General features: G+C 37.2%; 1 protein-coding gene across 1 annotated transcript; it reads right to left on the minus strand.

Annotated features, from left to right (window-relative positions):
* Positions 1 to 41: 41 nt before the first annotated feature.
* On the minus strand, positions 42 to 1,277 carry LOC112039720 (probable disease resistance protein At1g61190). Its single transcript, XM_065770191.1, has 2 exons — positions 440 to 1,277; positions 42 to 79 (listed from the first exon to the last, which is right to left on the minus strand). Exons 1-2 carry the CDS (start codon positions 1,275 to 1,277, stop codon positions 42 to 44), a joined length of 876 nt encoding a protein of 291 aa, XP_065626263.1.
* Positions 1,278 to 25,580: the final 24,303 nt, after the last annotated feature.

The raw sequence follows: 25,580 nt of genomic DNA on the forward strand, positions 1-25,580 counted from the left end.
TTTTTTTAAAAAGACATAAAACCTAGTAAAAGGAAGGCCTTTTAACATCCAGGTAATTCCTTCCCTTCACATCCCCACACTCCAAGAACCCCAGAACACCATAAGAAAAATATAACAAAGAAGCAAATATAACACTTTCTCATTGGTAATATTTTAGGAACAGAAAGCAATAAACTAGTTTATGTCTACTTTGCTCCATTAAGGTTTATTTCAACATCATAGTAAATAGGATAATCACATTTTGTTTCCCATAAAATTTGAAGGCATCACTATTATGGACTCATTACAGATTATTAACCTATCACTTCAAGAATTGGAAACAGCATAAGGGGTATTTGCATCCACCACCCCCCCCCCCCTCTTTTTCTTTTATTTCCATTTTGCAAAACTCTTCTACTTATCCATGGAAAAAAAGTTAAAGAGTAATTATTGAGTTCACCTTCATAAGGAATTCCTACATCCTTTGGATTAACTTCTTCCCAAACATCATCAAATATTACAAGGACACTCTTACTACTAACCATTAGTCTTGAATATATCTGCTCTGCGCTTCCAATTACACTCTCTCTTTCAAGTTCCAGACCTAGCATATCTGCAATTTGACCTTGAATCTTGCTTAAGTCTTTTTTATGGGACACTACTGCCATCATAACTTCATCAAATAGGTTATCATCTTTTGCTCTTTTTGCTAACTCTTTTGCCATTGTTGTCTTTCCAATCCCCTCCATTCCGCATATGCCAATCATGTTGATCTTGTCATCTCTGAAAGCAGTTAAAACTTCTTTCATGATAGGTATTCTTGATTCAAAAACCTTAAAACCTTTCTTGGATGAAGTTTCTATGACCTGTGGAGGAGGAGGAGGAGGAGGAGGAGGAGGTGAAGGATAGGAAATTTTAGCGAATTGTCCATCCCTTAAAACCCCATCAATTTCCAGAGCCTTCTTCTTAGCTTTCCTACTCAAGGAATAACGTGTTTTTAGATTAGGACACAATCCCATTGTATTTTCTTTGACATCTTGTTCAAGGAATATTTGCAGACCTTGACTGATGTTGTCAAACTTTTCCATCCAGCTCTCAACCTCAGGTGCAATTGCCTCTTCGTTCTGTTTTGCTTCACCAATTTTTGATTGAACCCCATCTCTCTTGTCACCCAGCTTCTGAAATTGATCTCTGAGATTCTCGATGTTGCTATTGTAGCGACTTAGATAGCCAAAATATTTTTTGATTGGCACCACCAAGTTTCCTCCAGTGTCAATGATATGTGAAATAATCTTCATTTCTTTGCTATATTCTTTTGGATTCTCTGTAACAAAAGGCGAAGTTTTAAATTATATCTTTCATTTATTCAAACCAAGTTAGTAGTGATCTACTTAATGTCAACCTATTGATAAGATTATAAGATGAGCTTAAGGTGTTTGATAGAATGTTTGGTATAGATTTGAGTGAATAAAATTAATCTCACTTCTCACTCTCATAATTTGAGAGTTAAGTAATCATATATTTATAATACATTTAACAATATACATGATGAGATTTAGATTCTGTTTGTTTCATTGTAAAATGTTTTTAGTTGTAACATTTTCTTTTTTGATGTTTAGGGGTGTTTCATTTTCAGTGTTTGTTTCATTGAAAAATGAAAAAAATTTCCTAGACCTCACAACCCACAAAACCCAAGCACAAACCTCTAGATTGGCACAAATTTGACCAAATCCACGCCAATAAAGACCCAAAATCTAGACTAGAGAAAAAAAAAAAAAAAAAATACCAGATTTGTCGTTGAACTTGACAAACTAAGAAGGGGAGCGTGTAAAATCTACATCGATGATTTTCCGTTTTAATTCTATGAAAACCAAAAAATCAAACTCAATTTGAAGCTTTTAGGATTTATATGTATATTCTTAAAATTCTCTAGTCAGAGGCTAATTTGAAATTCAAATTATATTATATCATATCATTTCATATCATATACTTACTATATAATAAAAGTTGAAACTAGAAGCCATGGTTGCACCAAGTGACTGCTCTAGATTGCCACAAAAGCTAAAGCTGTGATTGCACCAAGTGGATACACCAAGTGTCACTTATCCTAAGCATACGTTTAGTTAATGGTTATGTTTTATGTGATGTTGGTTGTTGCTATGTTGATACACATATCTTTTTCTTTTGATCCTTTCTCACATGTTCCAAGCATGTGCTTTTGTAATTAAACAGGTAATTAAACATTATATTTCTTTCTTTTTTTGTGTAAGAAAATAAGGGTTAGCTAGGTTACACCAGCCCTCGGGTAGGGCACTAAGATTAAAGCCCATGGGCCAACCCGTGTGGATGCCCACCAACGGACTCTTGCTGGCATCGAGACTCAAACCTAAATGGATTAGACGAAATGTCCAAGCCTTACCAGCTGAGCCAAGCCCCCATTGACATTAAACATTATATTTAAATCTCAATGTATTTATTTGTTAAAATTCACTTCTGTACATTCAAGTTTTCTTTTTTACTCTTTTGCCGGCATGGTTACAAATTTACAATCTAATTACTCTTTTTCTTCTTTAATCTAAAATAGTATATACTCTCTAGTGACTGATTCCTATTATGATTTCCACAAATTTTACTTAGGAAGCTGTTGTTGGAATAAGGACGATGCATCTCCTTTCAGTTTATCATTTGTTGTAGCTGATGGTTCTGATCAGGCGTGGAGCTATGTATGCCCCCTCCTAAATTTTGAAATCTCCTTATATAATTATTTTAATGTTTTCAAAATTTAGCCCCCTCCCTGGTATTTATCTATCTTTGGCTCTCTCCCTACGTGTGTGTATTGCATTATATTCAAGTTTCAATGACTTCTATTCTCAATTCTCAAGAAAATACATTATATTCTCAAGAAATAAAATTAATTGATATGTGTGGTTCAATCAGATAAGAAAGATCAGTACATGTAGCACTGTAGTGTGTAGTGGGATTCAAAAATAAAATATATATGAGGTCCAGTATTATAGAAGTGGACCAATAGCTTATTATAAAAAAAGTTGGATTATGGGCATTCACCTTAAGTTGTTTAACGCTCCACTTTATAATACACTCAAATCAAATGTTTTATTTTTTTTACTAGTTCATTTAAATATTCATTTTCTTTTTTGGAGCAAAGACGATAAATTTAAATTTTTTTTTATTCATCATCTATTTCTCTTTTTTATTCATCACCACACACCACCCACACCACAAACCCACTACCCATACCACAACCACCACAAACCCACCACCAACAAACCCCAGCCGCCCACCAAAAATCCACCACCCATTCCACAAACCCACTACATAAACCCACCAACCACCCATACTCAGCAAATTGTTTTCTATTTAAACTTAATAATAGTGTTTCATTATTTTTTATTTAATTGAAAGTATTTGTTTGAGCAATAAATTTAAGCCATTCTTATAGACTGTTTATTAGTGATATGCTAATATTTGATAATAATAATTTAGACAAATTTACTTCAATTGTTGGGTTTTATTTGAGGGAATAACCTCTAGTGTTTACTCTTTTTTTAGATGCTATATAACTAACAATTACAATTCAAGGTAAGCGTAATTTATGGGGGATATCCTATTAATTAATTTGATGAATTTGTTCAAGGGTATCTCAAAGGGTAGATTTTGTTCTAGTTGGTTTGAGAAGTTTTCTTCATGGTTAGTACGTTTTCTCACTAGTCACCCAACATGGTTGGGTAGTGGGACTCCCCAAGGTTGGCCCTTCCAAGAAAAATTACTAGCTTCGCCATTGAACACAAAGGAATACAAAATACCACAAACTCCACTCAAAACTCCTGATAAATTTGAAGGGATGGATAATTGTCTCAAATTTCTTAAAAGAGTGTATTTTCACTGTTTTCTATTCTATGTTCTTTTCTGTTTTTTTTTTTTTAACAATATTTTATTTTCTTTTTGTGAATGCCCATATGAGATGTAGAAATACCCATCGACAACCAATAACTAGATAACAAAATAAAATAAATAGAAAAGAAACAGAATTGTGAAACAATGTGCAAATCAAAGAGGCATTGTCATAGAAAAATTTAGGAGTAATCAAGCGTGGAAAGATGTTTAAGAAACACCAAAAGGACAGAAAAGTTTACTTACCTTTGCCTCCTATACAAAGCAAAGAAGTGTACCCCAGAAATATTTGCAAGTTGCAGCAGAGAGTTGTTAGCCAACACTTGTAGAGCACCGCGATCAATTTTAGGTGTAATTAAGAATTGAAAGGGTAATGGAAAACGAGGAAGTGGATGTTCTTATAAGAGTGTAAATGCCTTAAAGAAAGAAAATGAGAATGTAAAGATATCCAATTCTTGCTTGGCCATTTTGACAATGAATCAATGGTGATAATTTATTAATAAGCATCCGTACCTTTCCTTGAACATCAATCTCAAGGGTATGGAAGAAAGTCTAGATTCACTTTTGTTCTATGTATTGTATGTATTGGCAAACCATGTTCAAAACATTGTCCAATTGTACCTGTTGAAGATTCAATTTGTAATTTTGGTTTGAAGATCTGGACAAAGACTATAGAATTGCATCATTAATTACTTAAGATAGTTGTTGTAACTGCTAGCTCGACTTTAGGCTTGACTGCATTCAACCGATCAGGCTTCACTAAAGCTACATTGCAAGCTCAGACACCACTTGACTGATTGAGCCTCGGGTTAATGAATTCTAGATTTAGGCACAGTATGACTTAAGGCCTTGCCACCTTGGGAAGCATGCCATACATGACCTAAAATAAAAACTTACCTAAGTCAAGCTAAACAAAAGAGAGAGGAGAGATTGTTGCATTTAGGGGTGTGCAACCAACCCGTCAATCTGCCAAAATCGACCCTTTCCAACCCAATCTACTGAATTGAGTCAATTTTTAGGGGTTGTTGGGTTGTGTTGGATTGTCAATTTTTATTATTATTTTTTATTTTTATAGGGGGTCGGGTTGGGTGTGGATCAGCAAATTCACAAATCCGCCTAACCCAACCCAACCCACCTATATTTAACACATATTTTAAAAATATATTATATAATTTTATCATTTACTCTTTTGTTTATCAACTAAGTTGATATTTATCTATTTGATATCTTACCAATTAAATGAAATGTCATTTGGTTTGATAATTTGTGTATGGTGGTGCTATTACTTAGGATTTTCATATGGCAAACACAACAAATAAAACTATTTGGTTAGATTATTTGTATTGGTTTGAATTTTAAAGCACAAATGAAATAGCTTGTGTTGGTTTTGTGCACTGGTCAGGTTTATTAGGTTATAGATTTGCTCTTATTGGTGTTGGTGTTGTTCTAATGCTCAATTGAAATAAAAACTGTCCGATCTATAGGTCCAACCTGATCCAAGTAAGTTGGGTTGGACACCTATGGTGGGTTCGGTCGAGTTGGATTTATTTTTTCAACTCAACCATGGTTGGTTGGATTAAAAAACCCTTCAACTAAACCAATGCACATCCCTAGCTACATTGATGTACGCCTACAGTTCTATACTAAGCAAGTGTCTCCATCACCCAGCAAATTGAAAATTTAAAAATTGGTGAATGTTTGGAAGGTACTACAACCAACAACACAATCAAGCTGCTACAAGGAGAACCTTCAAGTTGGCAGTTAAAGTTACATATTGATGTGTTTGTGTGAAGAGATCCCTTATGGAAGAGTTCAAACACATGAAAGTTTCATGGGGTAAGGACAATAAGTTCTACTAGAAGTAGCAATTTAGGATTGGGTAATTCAATATTGTACACCTCAATTTCATTAGTAGATTCTTTAGTTGAGGGTAAATGTTAAGCCTCTAGAGGATTTTTCCTGTTAAGGTTTTGCCTTCATAACTATATTGCTATGTCCTTCATATTTTTCCTATTTATATTGCAATATGGTTTATGTATTGTCATTAATCAAATCTAAATCCAAGATCATAACCAATTAACTAATTGAATTGGATTAATTTGATTAGTATCATTCAACCAGGGTCTAAAATACTAACAATTGGTATCAGAGTAGGTTAATACTAAATTAGGTTTCTTGACTTTGAGTTGATTTCTCTCTTGTTAAAGCACCAGTAGCTTTTGTTTTCTATATATTGTGAATTTTGGGCTTGATATTCTCCACAAATAATCTCAATTCTAGAGAACCCAATGACAGATTTGGGCCGTTCTTGCATTTTTGGCCCATGTTGCAAAGAATCCCCAACAATTGGCTCATTAACAAATGCCCTAAAGGCATCCGTTACTAAGATCCTAATCATATTTAATGGTTTTTAACTCAATTTTAATACCTAGGTTTATGGAGTTATAAGTTATAATTTATAAAGTACTTAAACTTAATCTTAACCAATGCATTTCGACATCATTAATTGAACCCCATAACATATATTGAAAAGAATAATAATTATTTTATTTTTTATTCAACCTCCTCAAACACAAATTTTTAGCTCCGTCTCGGGTTAATATTTCGTTAAGCACTCAAAAATGATATTGTTTCAAAATTTGGCTAATTTTTAGAATATTTAATTACCAGAAATTATTTTTAATTATTATTAAAAAAATTGAAGAGACATTGACTTTAAAAAAAAAACAAATCCGATTCACAAATACACCCCCTAAATGCCATTGTCTTTGTACCAAAATCAACGACTAAAATGAAACAATAGCACTGTTTACTGAAATATATATCAATCTACTATTGTTTCAAAAATATGTAGGGATCTCCTACTTTTTGGATACTCAAGTTTGGGGAATTTGAGTTTTACATGGTACTTGAGTTCCATGGAAAAATTCTGAAAAATTTTGATGGTACTTGAGTTCCATCAAAAATTTTCCAGCAAATTTGAAGGCAATTTTTTCAAAGAACTCAAGTTTATGGAACTTGAGTTACACAGCTAACTCGAATTTCACAAACTTGAGTTTTAAAAAGGTGGTAGATCCCTACATATTTCCAAAACAGTGGTAGATTGATATATATTTTGGTAAACAATAGTATTTGGCCATTTTGGCCCCAAAATCAACAATCCCTAACGAGAGAGAGAGAGAGAGAGAGAGAGAGAGAGAGAGAGAATGAAAGTGATGTAGATCATAGAAAAAACTTGTTCAAATTTAACAACCATGTCGCAAATTTCTTTCACCATTGCACTGAAAACATTAAAAAAGAAAAAAGAAGAAGAGGAGTTTTTAGCTGTGGTTGATCCAATTCCAAGTTGATAAAGAAAGCTCTTCAATTGCTTTGCTACTTTGAACTTTTCAAGGACAACCTCATATTTCTCAAGATTTGCTTCCTCTACGTAATTCCCTATTTCCTACTTTTCTTCTTTTTCCATTTCTCAATTTCTTCAATTGTGCTTTCAAAATGGTTGATGGGTTTGTTGGGAAATTGCCTCAAATTCCAATTGTGAATTGGAAATTCAATTAGGTTTCCTAATTGGAAATTCAATTAGGTAAAAAGGAAAAATTAATTTGGGTTTCCTTGCTGTAGAAGGAAAGACTATTCCTTGGTATGAAGGAAATCTATTTCTTGTTAAAGAGGTAATGTATTCTTAATCCAAGAGGGAATAGATTTCTTGTTAAAGAGGTAATGTATTCCTAGTTTAAGAGGGAATAAGAAAAGAGTTTTATAAATAGACAATGCTACAAAGAATTTGATGACTTTGGCTTTGGCCCAAGGGTCCTCTCTATGGGGAGAGAGAAAATAAAGCGTGAAATCAAGAGAGAGAAAAGAGATTTTTGCTTGGGAGGAACGCAAGAGGAAGGAGAGAGTAAGGAACTGCCACCTTTGAGAAGACACAAAGAGAATATGTTCAGGAGTAAAGAAAAAGGAAGCCACACAAGAAAGTAAAAGAAGAGAGAGCAGCCAAGAGGGAGCCGAGTAAGGTTGAATTTAATCAACCATCTTATTGGCTTTATTCCGTGTCAAATTTTCTTGTATTTTAGCAATTAGTAACCCTATATTTAGGTAGGATTCATGTAAAGGTAGTGTGTGAGAGAGTGTGAAGAAATGCTCAAGATTGTGCAAGGATGCAAAGACTCGCAGCTAGGACTCGCGGGTGACTCGCGACTGGGAAGCCGCCAACTGCAGCACACGTGTGAAGCATGCAAGGGAGCTGAAGGGTCACGCCAGCTATTGCACTATAGGACAAAAGTCCCAGGCTGGCCAGGCCGTTAACTCATAGTTTGAACTCGCGACTCAGACCAGTCGTGAGGCCAAGCCGCCAAACTACCCTGTTTGGGAAAAACTGACTCTTCGTATTCCAAACACACACCACTATATATAGACCCTTATGCTCACGAAATATAGAGAGCTTCCAGAGAAAATTTTGAGAGAGAAACCCTAGAGAATAACAAGATTGATTCATCCACAATCTTCATCTAAAAGACTCTTCAAATTCCTCTACTTTCACCCTCTCCATTGATAAATCCTTGAGAGGTTCTTAGCCAAATCCTTTTCTCATCATACCCATATCTGTTAGAAAGTTTATTTGGTGCTTTGGGAAGCAGTTAGGAAGGGACTTGTTAGATTCTAAAGATTTAGGATTTTATGTATTTAGAACTCTAATGTGTAATGTTGGTAAACCATGATCAAAACAATGTGCTTAGTCTTGTTTAGACTTGCTCAAAGTTGATAAAATATTGTAAAGTTGGAATCGAGTGACTGTAGATGCATTGGGGCATTTCGGTCTTGCTCGATCGATCGAAGGAAAGGCTCGATCGATCGAATCATGGACCAGATGCGTTTTCTGCAGTTTTTCCAACTCAGCTCTAACTCATTAAACGTTTTGGGTTTTTTGTTTTTACCCTAAGTATATAAAGAAAAACCATAGCCACGTTTTTAGAGTTGCTCCAGTTGTATTGCTGCTCATACATTGCTGTTTTGTGTAAATCTCTTGTGAGATCTAGAGGAGCTTTCCTTTACACAAAGTTTAGGGTTTTCGAGATAGAGATTACTTCAACATCTTGATGATCAACTCGGTTGCTACCATTGAAGCTTAAAGAATATCAAGCGTGGGTGCTTGTAGCTGATTGAAGAATTCAAGAAAGAAAAAGTCCGTGGATTCGGAGCTTGCACGTGGTCGTATTAGTAAGTTCTACTGGTGGGTAGCATTAGGAAGTCAAGCGGGGAGCTTGTGTCCCTTTTGTATGAACTTCGATTCTTTCATAGTGGATTCAAGTTTGCCTTGAGGATCGGTGGGTCAAATCCTCCCCAAGTTTTTACCGTGTGGTTTCCTGGGTGATCATATCATTGTATTATTTATTATTCCGTTGCTTTATACTTTTGATATAATTATTTGATTGCTTTAACCTAGAATTGCATAATTTGACTAAGTAACAACTTGGTTAATAAATCTAAGCTAACCAATCTGGTTGTTTTAAGGGGTCTAAAACCGTTCAAGTGGTATCAGAGCAGGTAGCTCTCTTGTTAGAGATTTTTTATCTCTGAACTGATCATTGACCCTTGTTGTCATGGAGCATGGACACTCTCTTGTTGTTCCTCCTCACTTTGATGGGAACAACTATGCTTATTGGAAAGTAAGAATGAAAGCATTTCTGAAATCAATTAATGAGAATGTTTGGAATTCCGTTGAATACGGATGGTAGAAGCCCACTACTCCTGTGAGTGAGTGGCAAACTTCTGAAAAAGAAGTAGCATGCTTCAATAGCAAAGGTATGAATGTCATCTTTAATGCTGCTTCTATGGAGGAATTTAAGAGAATCTCTAATGTTGAGGTTGCTCATATTGCTTGAAAAATCCTCCAAACTGTGCATGAAGGCACAAAGACAGTTAAGATCAATAAACTGCAGCAATTGACTTCTAGATTTGAAAGCATTAGAATGTCTGATGATGAATCTTTTGATGAATTCTATGCTAAATTGAATGACATTGTTAATTCTGCTTTTAATTTGGTGAAATCTATGATCGACCTAAAATTATTAGGAAGATACTTAGATCTTTAACTGAAGACTTTAGACCCAAAGTGACTGCCATCACTGAAAGTAAGGATGTGGACTCCATCCCTATTGATAAGCTTGTAGGATCTCTTCAGTCCTATGAGTCTGACCTACCTAAAGTGAACAAATCCAAATCAATGGCTCTTAAGTCAGTTGATGATGTTGATGGTGGTGGATTTGATGATGAGCTCTCTGCTACAGAGATTGCGTATCTTGCCAAAAACTTTAAAAACTTTCTTGGGAATACCAACAGAAAAGCAAAAGGTACATACATTGCTGAACCTAGAAATTTTAGGAAGAATGATCCCACTAAGGTTAATAACTTTGAAAACCTAGAGAAAAAGTTGGTGAATCTTTAAATAATTCTTTGGGTCCTCAGTGTTTTTGCTGTCAAGGTATGGTCATGGGAAATCTGAATGTCCTACATTCTTGAGGACTAAGGGTAAAGCTATGGCTGTAATCCTTAGCGATAATGAGGTTTCTGATGATGAGTCCGGATGTGATGAGGATGGAAACTTCATTGCTTTCACTGCTACAGCTGTAGTCAATGAAAGCGTATCTATTGAAGAGAACCCTTCTGATGGGAACTCTCTGAGGATGCAGATCTTCAAGAGGCCTACAATAAACTTTGCAAAATTGCTGCAAGGGATTCTATGAATGTTGAACTTGGCCTGAAGAAAATTGAATCTTTTGAGTTTGAAAGAAAAAATTTGCTTGTTAAACTGTTTGATACTAATGATCTTTTGAACAATGTTAAATCTGAGAACATGCTTTTACTTGATAAAGTTAAAACTTTGGAACATGATTTATCTGTTTCTAGATCTGCTAGTTCTAAACTTGATCACATGCTGAATGTTCAAAAGTATCCTTCTGATAAATCTGGGTTAGGATATGTGAAAGCATCTTTGATTCTGCACCACATTCCACGAATTTTGTTCATTCTTCATCTTCTGAACCTTCCGTGAGTGAGGTTGTGAGTGAAACTGTCAAACCCCCTGTGAGTGAGGTTGTCAAACCTGTAGAAGTTTCACCTTCTAGGAAGATTAGGGTTGATGTGAGAGAGTCTAAACCTAAGGATTCTACCCTTCTAAGGACAAGATGCATGGTAAACCTGCTTGGGTTTGTCATATTGTGATAAGTCTAGACACATTCATCCTAACTGTTACAAGCTTCAAGCTGCTAAGAGAGCAAACAAACCAAAAGTGTCTGTGCCTCAAGCACAAGATCCTATGACACTTATTGGTGAATTGGTAAAAGTGTTGAACTTTATTCCAATCCTGGAGTTGGAAATCACTCGAATATGAATAAGAACTCCAATGCTCGTGGTGCATCTAAAAGGTTTTGGATGCAAAAGACTCATCCTAATTAAGTCTTTCTGACATAGTCCGTGCTTCACTGCTCTATCCTTTGTGACATTGTTCTTGGTATTTGTGTTTTTGTTTTTTTTCTAGAATTTGCATTGCATACATTCATGCATTTCATTCTAGGATTTATTTGTTTTCTCTTTTAATAATAATAAAATAATAAAATAATAATAATAAAGGAGAAAAGGAGAAAGCAAAATATGTTTGACATTATTTTCTTAGGTTTTGAAAACAAGGTTGGTCAATTTATTTCACATAACATATTTATGTACTTGTTTAGCTTTGATAGCTTATTTATTGCACTTTACTAGTTGAGTTTGTAGTGCATGTGTGTGGGAAAGATTTTATGGTGTTTATCACTTTGTTTTAAATCTTGAAGTCACATGTTATTTGNGTCCATATTGCTTTGTTGCTCATACATTGCTGTTTTGTGTGAATCTCGTGTGAGATCTTTGAGGAGACTTCCTTTACACAAAACTTAGGGTTTTCAAGGTAGAGATGATTTCAACATCTTGAAGATCATTATAGTTGCAACCATTGGAACTTAAAAAGAAAAGCAAGCGGGGAGCTTGTAGCTGATTGAAGAATTCAAGAAAGAAGTAGTCCGTGGATTCGGAGCCTGCGCGTGGTCGTGTCAGGAAGTTTTACTGGTGGGTAGCATTAGGAAGTCGAGCGGGGAGCTTGCAGTCCTTCTGTAAGAACTTCAATTCTTTCATAGTGAATTCTGTTATGCCTTGAGGATCGGTGGGTCAAATCCTCCCCAGGTTTTTACCGAGTGGTTTCCTGGGTGATCATATCTTGTATTATTTATTATTCCGCTGCTTTATATCTTGATATGATTATTTGATTGCTTTAACCTAGAATTGCATAATTTGACTAAGTAACAACTTGGCTAATTAATCTAGGCTACGCAATCTGTACGTTTAAGGGGTCTAAATTTTCATCAACTTTTTTTTGCTTGAGAATTTAAAGGAAGAATTGCTGAAATTTTCTTTGAAGAAACTGGGATTAAAACTTGGGTTTTTGAAAAAGCATTCCATCTCATACTCATGCATTTTTTTTCAATAAGTTTAATACTTTAAGGAGTTGTTTTCAAAATATGGTTTGTGATTTTCAAAATTGTGATTTTTCTCAAAAATTTTGTGAGCCTCTGCCCAGTTCGATCGATCCATTCTGATTTTCGATCGATTGAAAAAGTGCTTTAATTTGTTTAAAAATGATTGTTTGCTTCGATCAATCGAATGTGATTTTCGATCAATCGAGAGTCGTGAATCAGGTGTTAAAACACTGTTCTTTGACTGATTCCAAACACTTTTTCAAAAGTTCTTTTCAAACTTTCTTTCTCTCTCCGACGAGGCAAGGCTCCACAGTCAAATTTTTGTCGTTTTCCTTCGAAATTTTTGCAAAATTTCTCTTTCCTTAAGCCGGTAAATCTGTTTTGTCCTTCCTTTTTGAGTTTATTTACATATTTCATGCATTTTTCATGCATTTTTGCTCAAAATTTCGGAACTTTTTCTTTTTGGGATTTGTGTTGATTCAAACCTAATTTTGTGAAATTGATCAATGGGTTTTTGTGGGGACATGCTATAAACATGATCTTGATAGTTTAATTTGATCAATTTTGGGTTTTGTGAAAATTTTCAAATTCTAGGGCTTGTAATTAATCCGAATTGGGGATTTTGTTCAATTAAGGTTTAATTGATGAAATTGGCTTTTTGTATTGATGAAATTGGTTATTCTAATCTGTTTTCAACCTTGTGTAATGATCAATTCATCAGTTTGTTACAAAAATTTTCAAGTGGTTTTCAAATTTTTAGGGTTTTTGTTAGAAACTCTATGTTCGAGCTAATTTTGTGTAATTGAACTTAATTTGAACTTGTTTACTGCATTAGTTCATGCATCACAACATTGTTATTGTTCATGCATCATATAGATTTTTGTTCTATATTTTTTTTGTGCTAACTTGCAGTTTGCCCTTGGTTTTATTTTCTTATGTTCTTTTGGTTTTCACTTTATGTCTCTGTCCTTTCCTTAGCACTATGTCTAGGAAGACTAGAGCCCGTAGGAATGTTTCCTCATCTTCTCCACCCCCTCCTTCCTTTGACCGTGAGAAGTTTCCAAGTGAGAAAAACTAAGAGATTTATGAGAAGCTAAACATTAGGAGAAAGATTTGGGCTGAGCGTTCTGTTCTCTTAGATGAACTTGATCGTGCCATTAGGGCAAACTTTGAGCGTAGGGGCTGGTTACCCTTGGTGGATATTTTTGATCCTCCTCCACCTTCTGCCTTGATTAGAGAGTTCTTTTTGAACATCTCTATCCGCATCTATGATTTCAACACTTTAGTAAAGAGTTGGATACGAGGCGTAGAGTACACCATTACTCCTAAGGTAGTGGCTGATGCTCTAGGGGTACCTTTGGTCCAGAATCCTGTCTTTCCTTATGATGTGTTTCCCGAGTTAAGTGATGTCTTGTCTTACATCACTGGGACTTCTGTCCAGTGGGGTTCTGATCCTAAGATCACCTCTACTAAGCTTTCTGGGTTGCACTATCTTTTCTTTAGGATAACCTGTCATTCTATTTGGCCCATATCTCATGTTCACACCATTCCTCTAGAGAGGTGTGTATTTTTGTACGCTCTGGTCACTGATGCTCCTATTAGTTTTCCCCATCTTTTTCTTCGTTCTTTGAATGATGTTTATAGGAGTTCATCTTCTGCTCATGCTTTTGTACATCCTATTTTCATTCATAGGATTCTCCTTTATCTTGATCTTGGTGACTTCCCTTCCTCTGAGCCCGTTCATGTTATTGCTTCTATAGGTGCGTCTTTTCTTAGACAAAGGGATGCTCATCTTCGAGTTGGCTCTAAACACCCTAGGTCTGAGCTTTCTGGGTCCGCACTTTCTCCCCCTTCTTCTACAGGTCCTGCTAGTAAGGCTGTTCCTGATCTTGATGCTGCTGTTGCTACTGTTCCTTCACCTCCTTTGGCCGACTTTGATATCCGACGTACTTTGGAGACTGTCATGACCGTTCAGGCAGCTCATGGTCAGCTTTTGGTGGACTTATTTGACGAGATTTGTGCTTTGCGTGCTGATCTAGCGCATCTACATTCGCCCTCACCACCTCCTTTTGATAATGGATTATGATTGTCCTTTGGCATTCTGTCGCAAAAAGGGGGAGTAGAGTTTTGACTTGTAGAGGGGTTTTTGTAGTTAGGGGGAGATTTTTTTTTTTTTTGTTTTGAGGAGCTTGTGGAGTTTTATAGATTGTGTGCTTCATTTTGTATATCATTTTTTTTTGGATATTCATGTTAGGGGGAGTAACATTGATTGATATACATGATTTTTTATTTGATTCTTGTTTCCTTGGATTCACTGTTTATTGATTTATATTCTATGAGTTATTCATTAATATATGTCTTTATTATGTGTTGTGTGAATCTTACAAGAGTGTTATACCTGTTTATATACTATTTTCTGCACACATGTGTTTATGCCTTTGTTGAGTATTTCAGGAATATACAGGTTGATTCAATTGAGCTGCTGTCTACACTTGCAATTGATGGATAGTAGTTAGGATTGAATTTTAGTCTTTATGAGCATTATTTTGTAAAGGGCTGTTTAATTGTAGTCTTTGAGCTTTTAGTTTGTGTTTTGTCACAGATTGCCAAAGGGGGAGTTTGTTAGGTTCTAAAGATTTAAGATTTTATGTATTTAGAACTCTAATGTGTATTGTTGGCAAACCATGATCAAAACAATGTGTTTAGTCTTGTTTAGGCTTGTTCAAAGTTGATAAAATATTGTAAAGTTGGAATCGAGAGACTGTAGATGCATTGGGGCATTTTGGTCTGGCTCGATTGATCGATCGAATCACGGACCAGATGCATTTTTTGCAGTTTTTCCAACTCAGCCCTAACTCATTAAACGTTTTGGGTTTTTTGTTTTTACCCTAGGTATATAAAGAAAAACCCTAGCCACGTTTTTAGAGTTGCTCCAGTTGTATTGTTGCTCATACATTGCTGTTTTGTGTAAATCTCTTGTAAGATCTAGAGGAGCTTTCCTTTATACAAAACTTAAGATTTTCAAGGTAGAGATAGTATCAACATCTTGATGATCAACTCGGTTGCTACCATTGAAGCTTAAAGGTTATCAAGCGTGGGTGCTTGTAGCTGATTGAAGAATCCAAGAAAGAAGGAGTCCGTGGATTCGGAGTTTGCATATAGTCGTGTCAGTAAGTTCTACTGGTGGGTAGCATTAGGAAGTCAAGCGGGGAGCTTGTAGTCCTTTTGTATAAACTTCGATTCTTTCATAATGGATTCAGGTTTGCCTTGAGGATCGGTGGGTCAAATCCTCTCCAGGTTTTTATCGTGTGGTTTCCTAGGTGATCATATCATTGTGTCTTTTATTATTCCGCTGCTTTATATTTTTGATATGATTATTTGATTGCTTTAACCTAGAATTGCATAATTTGACTACGTAACAACTTGGCTAATTAATCTAGGCTAACTAATCTGGTTGTTTTTAAGGGGTTTAAAACCGTTCAAAAAGAAAAAAGAAAAAAAAAAAGGAGTCTGGCTCCTCAAACCACCTCCCCTGTCCTTATTCGATAAGGATGTAAACCAACCCAAGCCTATGAGCATCATTTAAAGCAGTTTAAGTTATGACAACCAAATTCATGAGGTATAGGATTCATATTACAAGGTTATTGCCTTTTATAGTCTATTCAGCAAAAGCAAGTCATAGTATTAGGGAGGCCCAATTATTAATCAGAGTCTAAGTGGAAATTATCATTATGAACTTTACCTTTTTTGGTTGCTATTTCAAAATGGAAAGCAAGTCACACTATTGAGATTGTTTAGCTAATAAGCAAAGTGCAGGTTATACAAGCAGCAGAACCCATCATAATAACAATAAACACATAATGTAAAAAAGAAATCTCGTATATTCCATTTGAAGGTCACATTACAATGTTTAAAAAAAAAAAAAAAGGCAAAAAATACAACTGGAGCTAGCCAAGGAGGCCTATTTCTTCAGCTTCATTTTGATCCATTCCTTGGGGAGCTGAGCAGAAAGGGTCTCAAGATCCTTGGAGCCCTTAGTTGGGGGAACCACTTACGGAGGATCAACTTGAAGAGGTGCCTCCTCGGCATTAGGAGCTTGGGCACTAGATGAGGACTTTGTAGCATCCTGGGGTGCCTCTTCGTTTGGACCTTTATCTGTTTCAGCCACCCCAGCAGGCTCAGGTTCCTTGGTAGGCTCATCAGAAGTGGCAAAGGCTAGGGTAGCTTTGTTTGGGGTAGTACCTACTTCCTCAGGAACCACCTCAGCCTTGGAACTAGAGGGAGCAGCCTCACGGATGGCAGGAGGGTATTATACATGCTCCACCTTCCATAGGTCAAATGAAGCCTCAACTCTAGCTTGTTTGAGGGCCTCATTCCAAGTCTGGGAATAGTAGAGCCTGTATACCTCAAGCACTTGAGACTTGAGAAGGGCCAGGGTCTCAGCCACTCCCAAGTCATAAGCCACCTCCTTGGCCTTCTCCTTAGAGGCCTCGGCCTCTGTCCTGGTGAATTCAACCTCCTCCTTAGCCCTCAAGGCCTCGTCCCTGGCCCAGTCTGCAACATTCTTGGCCCCCTCCAACTCAGCCATCTTCTTCTTCAACTTAATGATTTGCTCCTTAGTGATCTTCAGCTGATCCTCTGTATCAAGCAGGCACCTCGTCTGGTTTTGGGCCTGCTTTTGAGCGCTAGCAAGGCCTGACTGAGCACTGTTTTAGGCCCTTGTCATCTCCTTCAGCTCCTTCCTTGCTTTTGAGAGATCAGCCTCAGAGGTTTTAAGAGTCTAAGCAACGTTCAGACACCTGTCACGCTCAAGGTCAAAGGCCCTGCTCTAGTTGTTGGCCACCTCTTCCAACCTAAAAGTGGCTTAGACAACCTACCAATTGAAACAAGCAAACAGTAAGTTAGGAACTAAAGAGCAAAATTCAATGAAGTCTCAAGTGCTGAATGTCTTACCATGCCCAAGTACCTCTTCAGGTTGAAGGAGACCTCTTGCCTCCTCAAGTTTTCCAATTTGGCCATGTCAGCGGGGAGTAGCAGAGACCTCTCCAACGCATTGGCCACGAATATGCTTTCACCCCCTCTGAAGTCCCTAAGGGAAGCATTGTCCATCAATGGCTCCCCATGGAGCATTGGGGCGGGGAGCCAGGCCTAGGGCTTAGCCTGGAGGGCCACTTCCTTTCTTTGGCCCTGGTGCCCAGTTTTTTGCTGCTTTGAGGCCCGTCGAGCTTCGTCCTCCTCCTGGGAGGATCGAGATCTATCTACTCCCATAGGCCGTTTACCTTTTTCCTTCTTATTTTTGGGATCAGTGGGCTCAGACCCTTGGGGCAGACTTGGCTGAGGTGGAAGCCTAGACTGGGTGGAAGATGACCTGGTCTGAACAAGCAGAGACTTGGGTGGTGAAGAAGGAAGCTTGGATTGGGACTTCCCCGGCATGTCCCTCCCCGACTAACCCTCAATCATGTCAAGCAAGCTGGTCTGGGGTTGTCACTTGAAATTCATCTCGACTTGAAGAGAAGTCCTTGCAGATGAGAGTTCCTTGGACGGATGGGCTTGGTAAAATCGCCAAATTCGTTCTTGGATGGACCTAGATCAGGAACTTCCTCTTCTTTTTCTAGTCTTCCGCCCTCGGCCTTTGTAGTTTAAGGGGATGAAAAAGGGCCTACAAACGGAACTCCTTCCGGGATAGGGGATCCTTTAGGGAGTAAGAACCCATGCTCCGCTATAGTGATTTTGTGAAGCCTAGGATCTTGAGCTCTGATCACGTATTTTGGAGCCGAGAATGACTTCTGGATCAGATCGTACTTGAGGATCTTGTGGGCAGCTCTAACTTGGTTGTTAGCTTCGTTTACAAAGATCTCCGCCCTAAGTACGGTTTCCAAATCCTCCCAGTTGACCAAGTGGAAGTGTCGTTCAAAAGCGTGCGGATCTGAAAAAAAGAAGGCACATTCGTATTAGCAACCAAGCACTGTAAACTTTGATATCACAAAAGGTCAACCCTATCCTATCTTGAATGCCCCACCTGGTACCCCATCCTCTGTCGGACAGTGAAGGCCATCGTGCCACTCCCCGGACACGATGAGAAAGTCCTTGTTTAACCCCTTGCTGGACTCAGGGAGGCACTGAATAAGCCGGACCTTATCATCCCTCATCTTCATATAATAAGATTTACCCTTGAGGTGTTGGAGGTTGTGGCACCAGTTCACATCGTGGTGGGTTAACCCCAACCCCATTTTCTCATTTAGAGTGTCCACACAACCCAGAATCCTAAACACGTTAGTGGCACATTGGGTAGGGGCTAATCAGAAGTGTCTAAGGTAGCCCATCATCATTGGCCCCATAGGGATTCTCATACCGCCTTTAAGGAAGGCGATTATGGGAATCACTACTTCGCCCTCATTCCTCCTAATATGCCACTCCCCTTCTTCACAATATCTCAAACCTACATTACTGGATATCCTATAATCGGCAATGAATTTCTCCATTGCCCTTTTAGACTCAACTAACTTCTTAAACCTACCCATCCCTAGGAATGGCTAAAAGACTCAGGGCAGGACAAAAGAAGGAGAGGAGCGAGAGGAAAAGAAACTTAGAAGGGAGAAAATGTGAGTTTGAGAGAGAAGAAAACTTACAGAAATGAGGAGAAGCTCCTTGGACAGGCTTTTAATGCTGAAAAGAGATGTAAGTTTGGTTGGAGACTTGACCGAATTCAGTGTATGTGCGTAAGAACTCTTGAGTGTAAAAGTAAAGAGGCCAATCAGTTCAAATGGGTATTTATATCCCCAATTAAAGATAACCAAGCGGGTTTCCCCGCTCATAAAGCTGAAAAAATCCCCACCGTTGGGTTACCATCACATCGTTGAACGTGGGGAGTACAGAGCCGCCAGAATTTAATGAGGGCGCGCTCTGTATACTGAAGCACCAGGAACATGCCTTGAATAGGTGAAAAGACTCTGGCACTAACGGAGGACAAGACATGACAAGTCATGATGACGGTCCTAGGATATCAAAATCCTCCTCTCCATCCGAGGATCCGAACAGTAGGATTTCGAGGGGCTATTGTGGGGCCAAAGAATTAGGCAGCCTCGGCCCAGTTCGTACCAAGCCCAGGGCCCACGCCGAGGAGGAGGCAATGTCCGAGGACGAAGTGAAAAAGTCCAAATTGCCAGGAACATCGCCGAGGACAATCCTATCCTCGTCCAACCAAGACCATAGGAGGAAGAAGCAACAGGCCATCAAAGGAAGACTCCCAGAGCATCCTAAGGGAAAGAACACATACAATGTGTCAGCCATGGAAGCATGGTGGAGGAGCAATTTCAGGATGAACTGTCACCTTCACATTAAATACTCATAACTAACATTCTGGTCGCATTAATGAGGAAATGACCCATAAACAGTGTAGTCTTGGTTGCTACAACCCACAGAAAGAATGGGAAGGCGGCTGATGGGATAGGCACTCAAGTAGTGACCTGCTTGATTAACAAATATAGGGCTAAGATCAGTTGAAAGGGGGTATATAATGTGAGAAATCCGTCTGAAAATGGGATGATCAATTAGAAGCATAGAACACTGTAGCAACTTGTATCACTACTGAAACCTTTGTAACAAATCACTGAAGAAGTAATAAGAATTACCAGCCCCTAAGAGAATTTCACACTTTAGTCCACGTCTCTGTTATTCAGCCCACTTGCAACTGTGTTTAATTGTTGTAATCCTCACTAGGGCCTAATTTTTCAACCCACTCTCTACAAATTCATTGTATTGGGTTAGCTAGGTTTGAGTCCACTCATCCAGTAACAGTAGTACTCAAATCTAGTCCTTATAGATGTTTTTAAGATTCAATGTATTTGAACATGATCCAGAAAAGTTTTAAAAACATGATGCCTCTTAAATGCAAATATTAAAACCAATCAAGAAGTTAAAAATAAAGATTTTAAACTTCTAAACACATTTTTCTTCAAATTCCCAACCAAAAAAAAAAAAAAAAAATTGTATTTGCACATCAGTTCATATGCAATTAAAGATGGCCAGATTTGTCGACACAGTCATATGTACAGAGTTTAGCAAAGAGTTGTGTGTAGTGTGTGCAACTAGTATGTGTATGAGATACATAAGAGGTGATATGTAAATAGAAATTAAACATAATATCTACATTATCCATCACATAAGTTTGAAAGTGACTATCACCAAAAGAGTTACATTTTATAACTCACACATCTCCTAGAAAACATGCTTGCAACCATGCATTTTTTTTTTTAAAAAATTTTGCTTTTTCTTTTTCTTTTGAAGCATATTTTTCTTTGTTTTTCATTTTGCTTTTTGCTTCTTTTATCTATTGTATAGTAACACCTTAAGTATTTTGCTGTGCAAGTGCTACAACTTACTGAGCATAGCTTTTATGATTTGCACACAAGTGTTCACGATTGGCAAGTAACAGTGGTGAGATGGTTATTTATGTCTTTCTCCTAGAATTTTTTAGTCCATACAATCAAAAGAATGGGACTTCAAAATCAAGAGCATGTGATTAAAAACCATAAACAACTCACATAATATAAGAACTATATAGCACAAACTAGCAAAGTGTAGAAAAATAAAGCTTATCAAAGCTAAACAAAGTACATAGTCATGAAGTGCAAATTTCATAGGCCAACCTCAATTACACACTTGAAGATGTGTAATACAAATAAATAAAATCTTTTTGTGTTTTCAAAATTTTTATGACCAAAAATTAAAAAAAAAAACACACATTATACTAAATGAAAAAAAAAAATGCAAAAAAAATGCATGAACAGTGCTCAACTAAGCTATAGAGGGTACACAAACAAGAAATATCAATTTCTTAATTAAGCCATGTGTACATGTACAATCTAGTACATACTCATACAAAATCAGAAATAGCTTATGCACTCAATTTTGCAACACATACTTTCTATGTTTCTCCACATTATCAAGTTCTAAATCAGAAGAGAGATATCATAATTCATGTAATCCTCAAGAAAAATAAAACTAGACACAAAATAAAATATTTTTGTCTTTTTGAAAATTTTCAATGTTTTTTTTTTTTTAAACAAAACAACCTAAAACAAAAATAAAAACATGTCCACAAATAATTGAAATAATTATATCTAGGACAAATAAATAATACTCACCTTAGCAAGTCTTTTCTCACCCATATAACACGCGTCTTTGGCTTTGTAGGTGAAAAACCATGAGACGCATAGTGTATTTGAGGGATTACACCAATCTTCTAAAAGAGACTGAAATCCTGCAATTTCCTTTCACAAGCCAACAAGCTTAAATTTTTCAAAAGCATATAAAACAGTTTATTTGGACTTATGGTAGGAGAAATATCATCACATATCCTAGATAGAAAAACAAAATGCTTAAATTTCAATTTATGATATTTAGGACGAATGTGATCAGACAAACCACAAAAGTGACACATATGAACAAATTTAGGAACATCAGTATTCCTAACAACATATCTAGTTTTAGGTTTTGGGTTTTGCCTCAATAAAGAACAATTTGGTCTAATACGACCAACAACACCTCAAAGGTGACAGGCAGGCACAAAAATAGATTTCTTATGCACTCTAACTGAAGGTTTAGACATAGGTTTAGAAACTTCAATGTCTACATCAGAACTCTTATCTTTGTCTAACCTAGCAAAATAAACCTTTTCCTTATGATTCCTCTTGAAGGGAGGGATATAAATTTTGTCTTTAGGCTTAACAGGAACAGAAACAAAAACAGATTTGTTTTCAATAGCAAGTTAGGTATAAGACAAATTTTCAATTTTAGCTTCAGCCTCAGCTAACTTTTTTTCCAAACTTTTCATCTTTTCATCTTGAGAGGAAAATTGATTTCTCACAAATTCATTCTTTTTATTAGATTCATCTAATCTCACAACCAATTCCTCTTTTTCAAGATTAGCCAATTTTAACTCTTCCTTGAATTTCTTAGCAATTTTCATAGATTTAGTTAATTTCCTACGGTGAGTTTCACAAGCATCAACAAGATCAACAGAAACAATAGTGACTTTTTTAATTCAAATTTTCACATGTATGAGCAAACAGACACTTAAAATTATCCATGACAGTAGGGATCAAGGATCTCACTCAGGATGTTAATCCAAATCAAAGTGAGCCCTCTTTGATACCATTTGTCTGTTCGTTTAGATCCCTTAAATAGATTGTTTAAGCTAATATATTAACCAAGTGATTACTTAGATTAATTATTCATGTTAGGTTTTAAAAGTTTAGAACAATTGGTAAATCGTAACTTGTCTAGATATAGATCCTAGAGTCTATAGGTATTATTAGACAATACTCAAGGTGATACAAGTCAAGATTCAAGAATATACAAAGCTGTAGAAAGAAGAATTTGAAATCTGCCTAGTTCGATCGATCGAAAAACGGGCTCAACCAATCGAAATATGGGTCGGCAGAATTTTAATTTCGGCCCAACAGCAGTTCAAGCGCAAAAAGGATTAGGCTTTCAAATCTACTTCTCCTAGTATATAAAGGAAACCCTAAGCATGTTTTTATATGGCTTTTTAGAGAGAAAAGAGTGTACCTCTTTTATATCTAAATCCGATGTTGTAGAAGTTGCTACCTTCTGTAATTATCAAAGGTGCTGATGATCTAAACCTTCAAGGGTGGTCTTGGAGTCACAAACAGGAGAGTTTGTGTTGCTAAACTTTTGAGTGGAGTCTCAAAGTCACAAGTGCAGGTGCTTGTGTTACAAAGGCCTAATAGAGAAGGAGTCCGTGAATTCGAAACTTGCATGTGGTCATATCAGTAAGTTCTACATGTGGTAGCAATAGGATGTTAGTGATCTAAATCTTATTGTAATCTTCGATTCTCTATAGTGGATTTGCTTTTTACCTTGAGGATAGTTAGGTTAAGTCCTCCCCAGATTTTTCACCAGTTTAGTTTTCTTGGGTGATCATATCTTTGTGTTCTTTATATTTTTCATTGCTTTGCATGATGTTGTGGGCCTTTTGTGTTATGCTGGGCTGAGCTGCCTCCTACAGTACTATTGTTGTACTAGGCTGGGCTGCCTCTTACGGTATTAGGTCTAAGTGTTCTAAGTAAGGGAGTTGAGACCGGTCTAACTGTAACTCAACTTGGTCCGGCTTGTGCACAAACTATGCCTTGTTTGCCAGGAGCATACTTACGGCAGACAGAGCTATTGCAGATGAGTCATGGCAAACAGACATGATAATAAAACAAAAAAGAGAGTACTTCAGCTTCTTAATTAAAGTGAACAATTAATCCTTAATTAAGAAAGATAATCACAATAACAATAATTACTTTTATAAAGAAAGCAAGTGAATGAGTGGTCAGCATATGGGTTAATCAAAAGAAGAAAGAAATCAGAGTAAATCTGGTTTGCAGGACCAAAACCAAAGAGGGAAGAACGCTTCTTCTCAACGCAATTAATCTCTCAGGGAAAATCCTACCGTGAAAATTAATCACTTTGAGGAAAACGGACCTGAATGGTTGGTGCCCAAAGGAACCCTTTTGCTTTTGGCAAAGAGTAGGATTTTGAGAGGGAAAGAGGGAATCAACCTATTGATGCATGTCTGTCGATCAAACTCTCTATTTTTTTTCCTTTCTTCTTTTTCTTTTTGTTTTAGTTTTCCTCTTATCTTTCCTTTCTTTCCTTCACACTTGTTTTCTGTTTCGTGGTTTTCCTCAGAGATGGTTGTTACTGTGATTCTGGTATCGTGTTTGTGCACAGCAAGGGCCTCCCTTTATAGTGCCTACCGTGATCGAATTTTACTGTTTTACCCCTAAACCACATTTGTCTAGTCTAGGTGTACTTGCCGACCACCACTGGTCCGTCTGTGTGCCACTCCCTATCTCCAGACAAGGAAAACTATTTTGTTTGTTAGTCTGCCGTGGCACCCTTTCCTGCCACGATATGGGTGCTCTCTCTCCCTATCCCTCATGGCATGCACCTAGTGGTTCCAACTCAGCCTTGCTTTTTTTGGGTGGTATGTCATCCCAGCAGGATGTATCCCCCAAAATAGTTTGAGCAGGAACCCCAAGATATGTTTTCCCTTCTCCCCACTGCCAAACCATGCCCTCTTACCTCTGACCCATGACCTCATCATGTCCCGTATTAGCTGGGTACAGGCTAGTGATGTCTGGGCCTTGCGTGCACCTTCCTTTCATGTATGTCCAAAATCTGTCTGTTGCTCATGCGTTCGCCATGGTTTAGAGGCTTGCCTACATAGTTTGCCGTCCGTCCTTGACCTTTTATGTGGACTGCTTTCTGATTTCCTGCTCCTCTTAGGAGCTGGACTTTGTTTGATGTTGGGCTTTACCTTCTTTCAATCTACTCCTTGACTGATACCATTTTCTGCCATATCATTCTGTTATTCTTGTTGTGACATTTATTTGATCTAATCCTGCTGGACCTTTTTGAGCTTACTGCTTATTCTTTTCCCAGTGGCTCAGTATGGCCATTGGTTTTTTCATCACATTACTTGGGGGCTCCTATGTCCCATTCGTTTCCTCTTGGGCATCCTTGGCCCATTTGCTTTTCTTGGGCTATCTTGGCCATTTTCCTAACTCTACATCATATACTGCTCATGGGTTTGCTATTTCTCTCTTTTTGGGCTCCTTTGAGCCCGTTTGCATCCTCAAGGCTCATTTGCTTATGTTATGGACCTGTGACCCATTATTCCTGCCGCTTGGGCTTAATGGTTTTTTCTACCTGTTTACTAACTCTGCCCGTGTTGTTGGGCTCCTATCTTTTTTTGACTTCCAAAATGACCATCAACACATGATATGATTGTTTTGTTTTAACCTAGATCTAAATCATAAACCTAAGTATTCACTTGGTTAATTAATTAGGTTAAACAATCTAGTTTACAAGGATCTAAAACCTAACAATTTAGATCTAGGTAAACACAAATATATCATATCATGTAAAACAACGGAAAAGTAAATAACACCACGATATGATGACCAAAAAACACAGATGAAACGAACCATTTCAAGGTAAAAACCTGAAGAGGATTTAACTTAGCTATCCTCAAAGTAAATAAACCCACTATAAGAGAATTGAAGTTTTTACATTCAGATTTAACCCTAAATCTATTGCTACCTCCAATAGTAACTTACTGACACGACCACGTGCAAGCTTCGAATCCATAGACTCCTTCTCTTC

Source organism: Quercus suber, unplaced genomic scaffold (genome assembly GCF_002906115.3).
Source record: "Quercus suber isolate HL8 unplaced genomic scaffold, Cork oak 2.0 scaffold_123A, whole genome shotgun sequence".
Lineage (NCBI taxonomy): Eukaryota > Viridiplantae > Streptophyta > Magnoliopsida > Fagales > Fagaceae > Quercus > Quercus suber.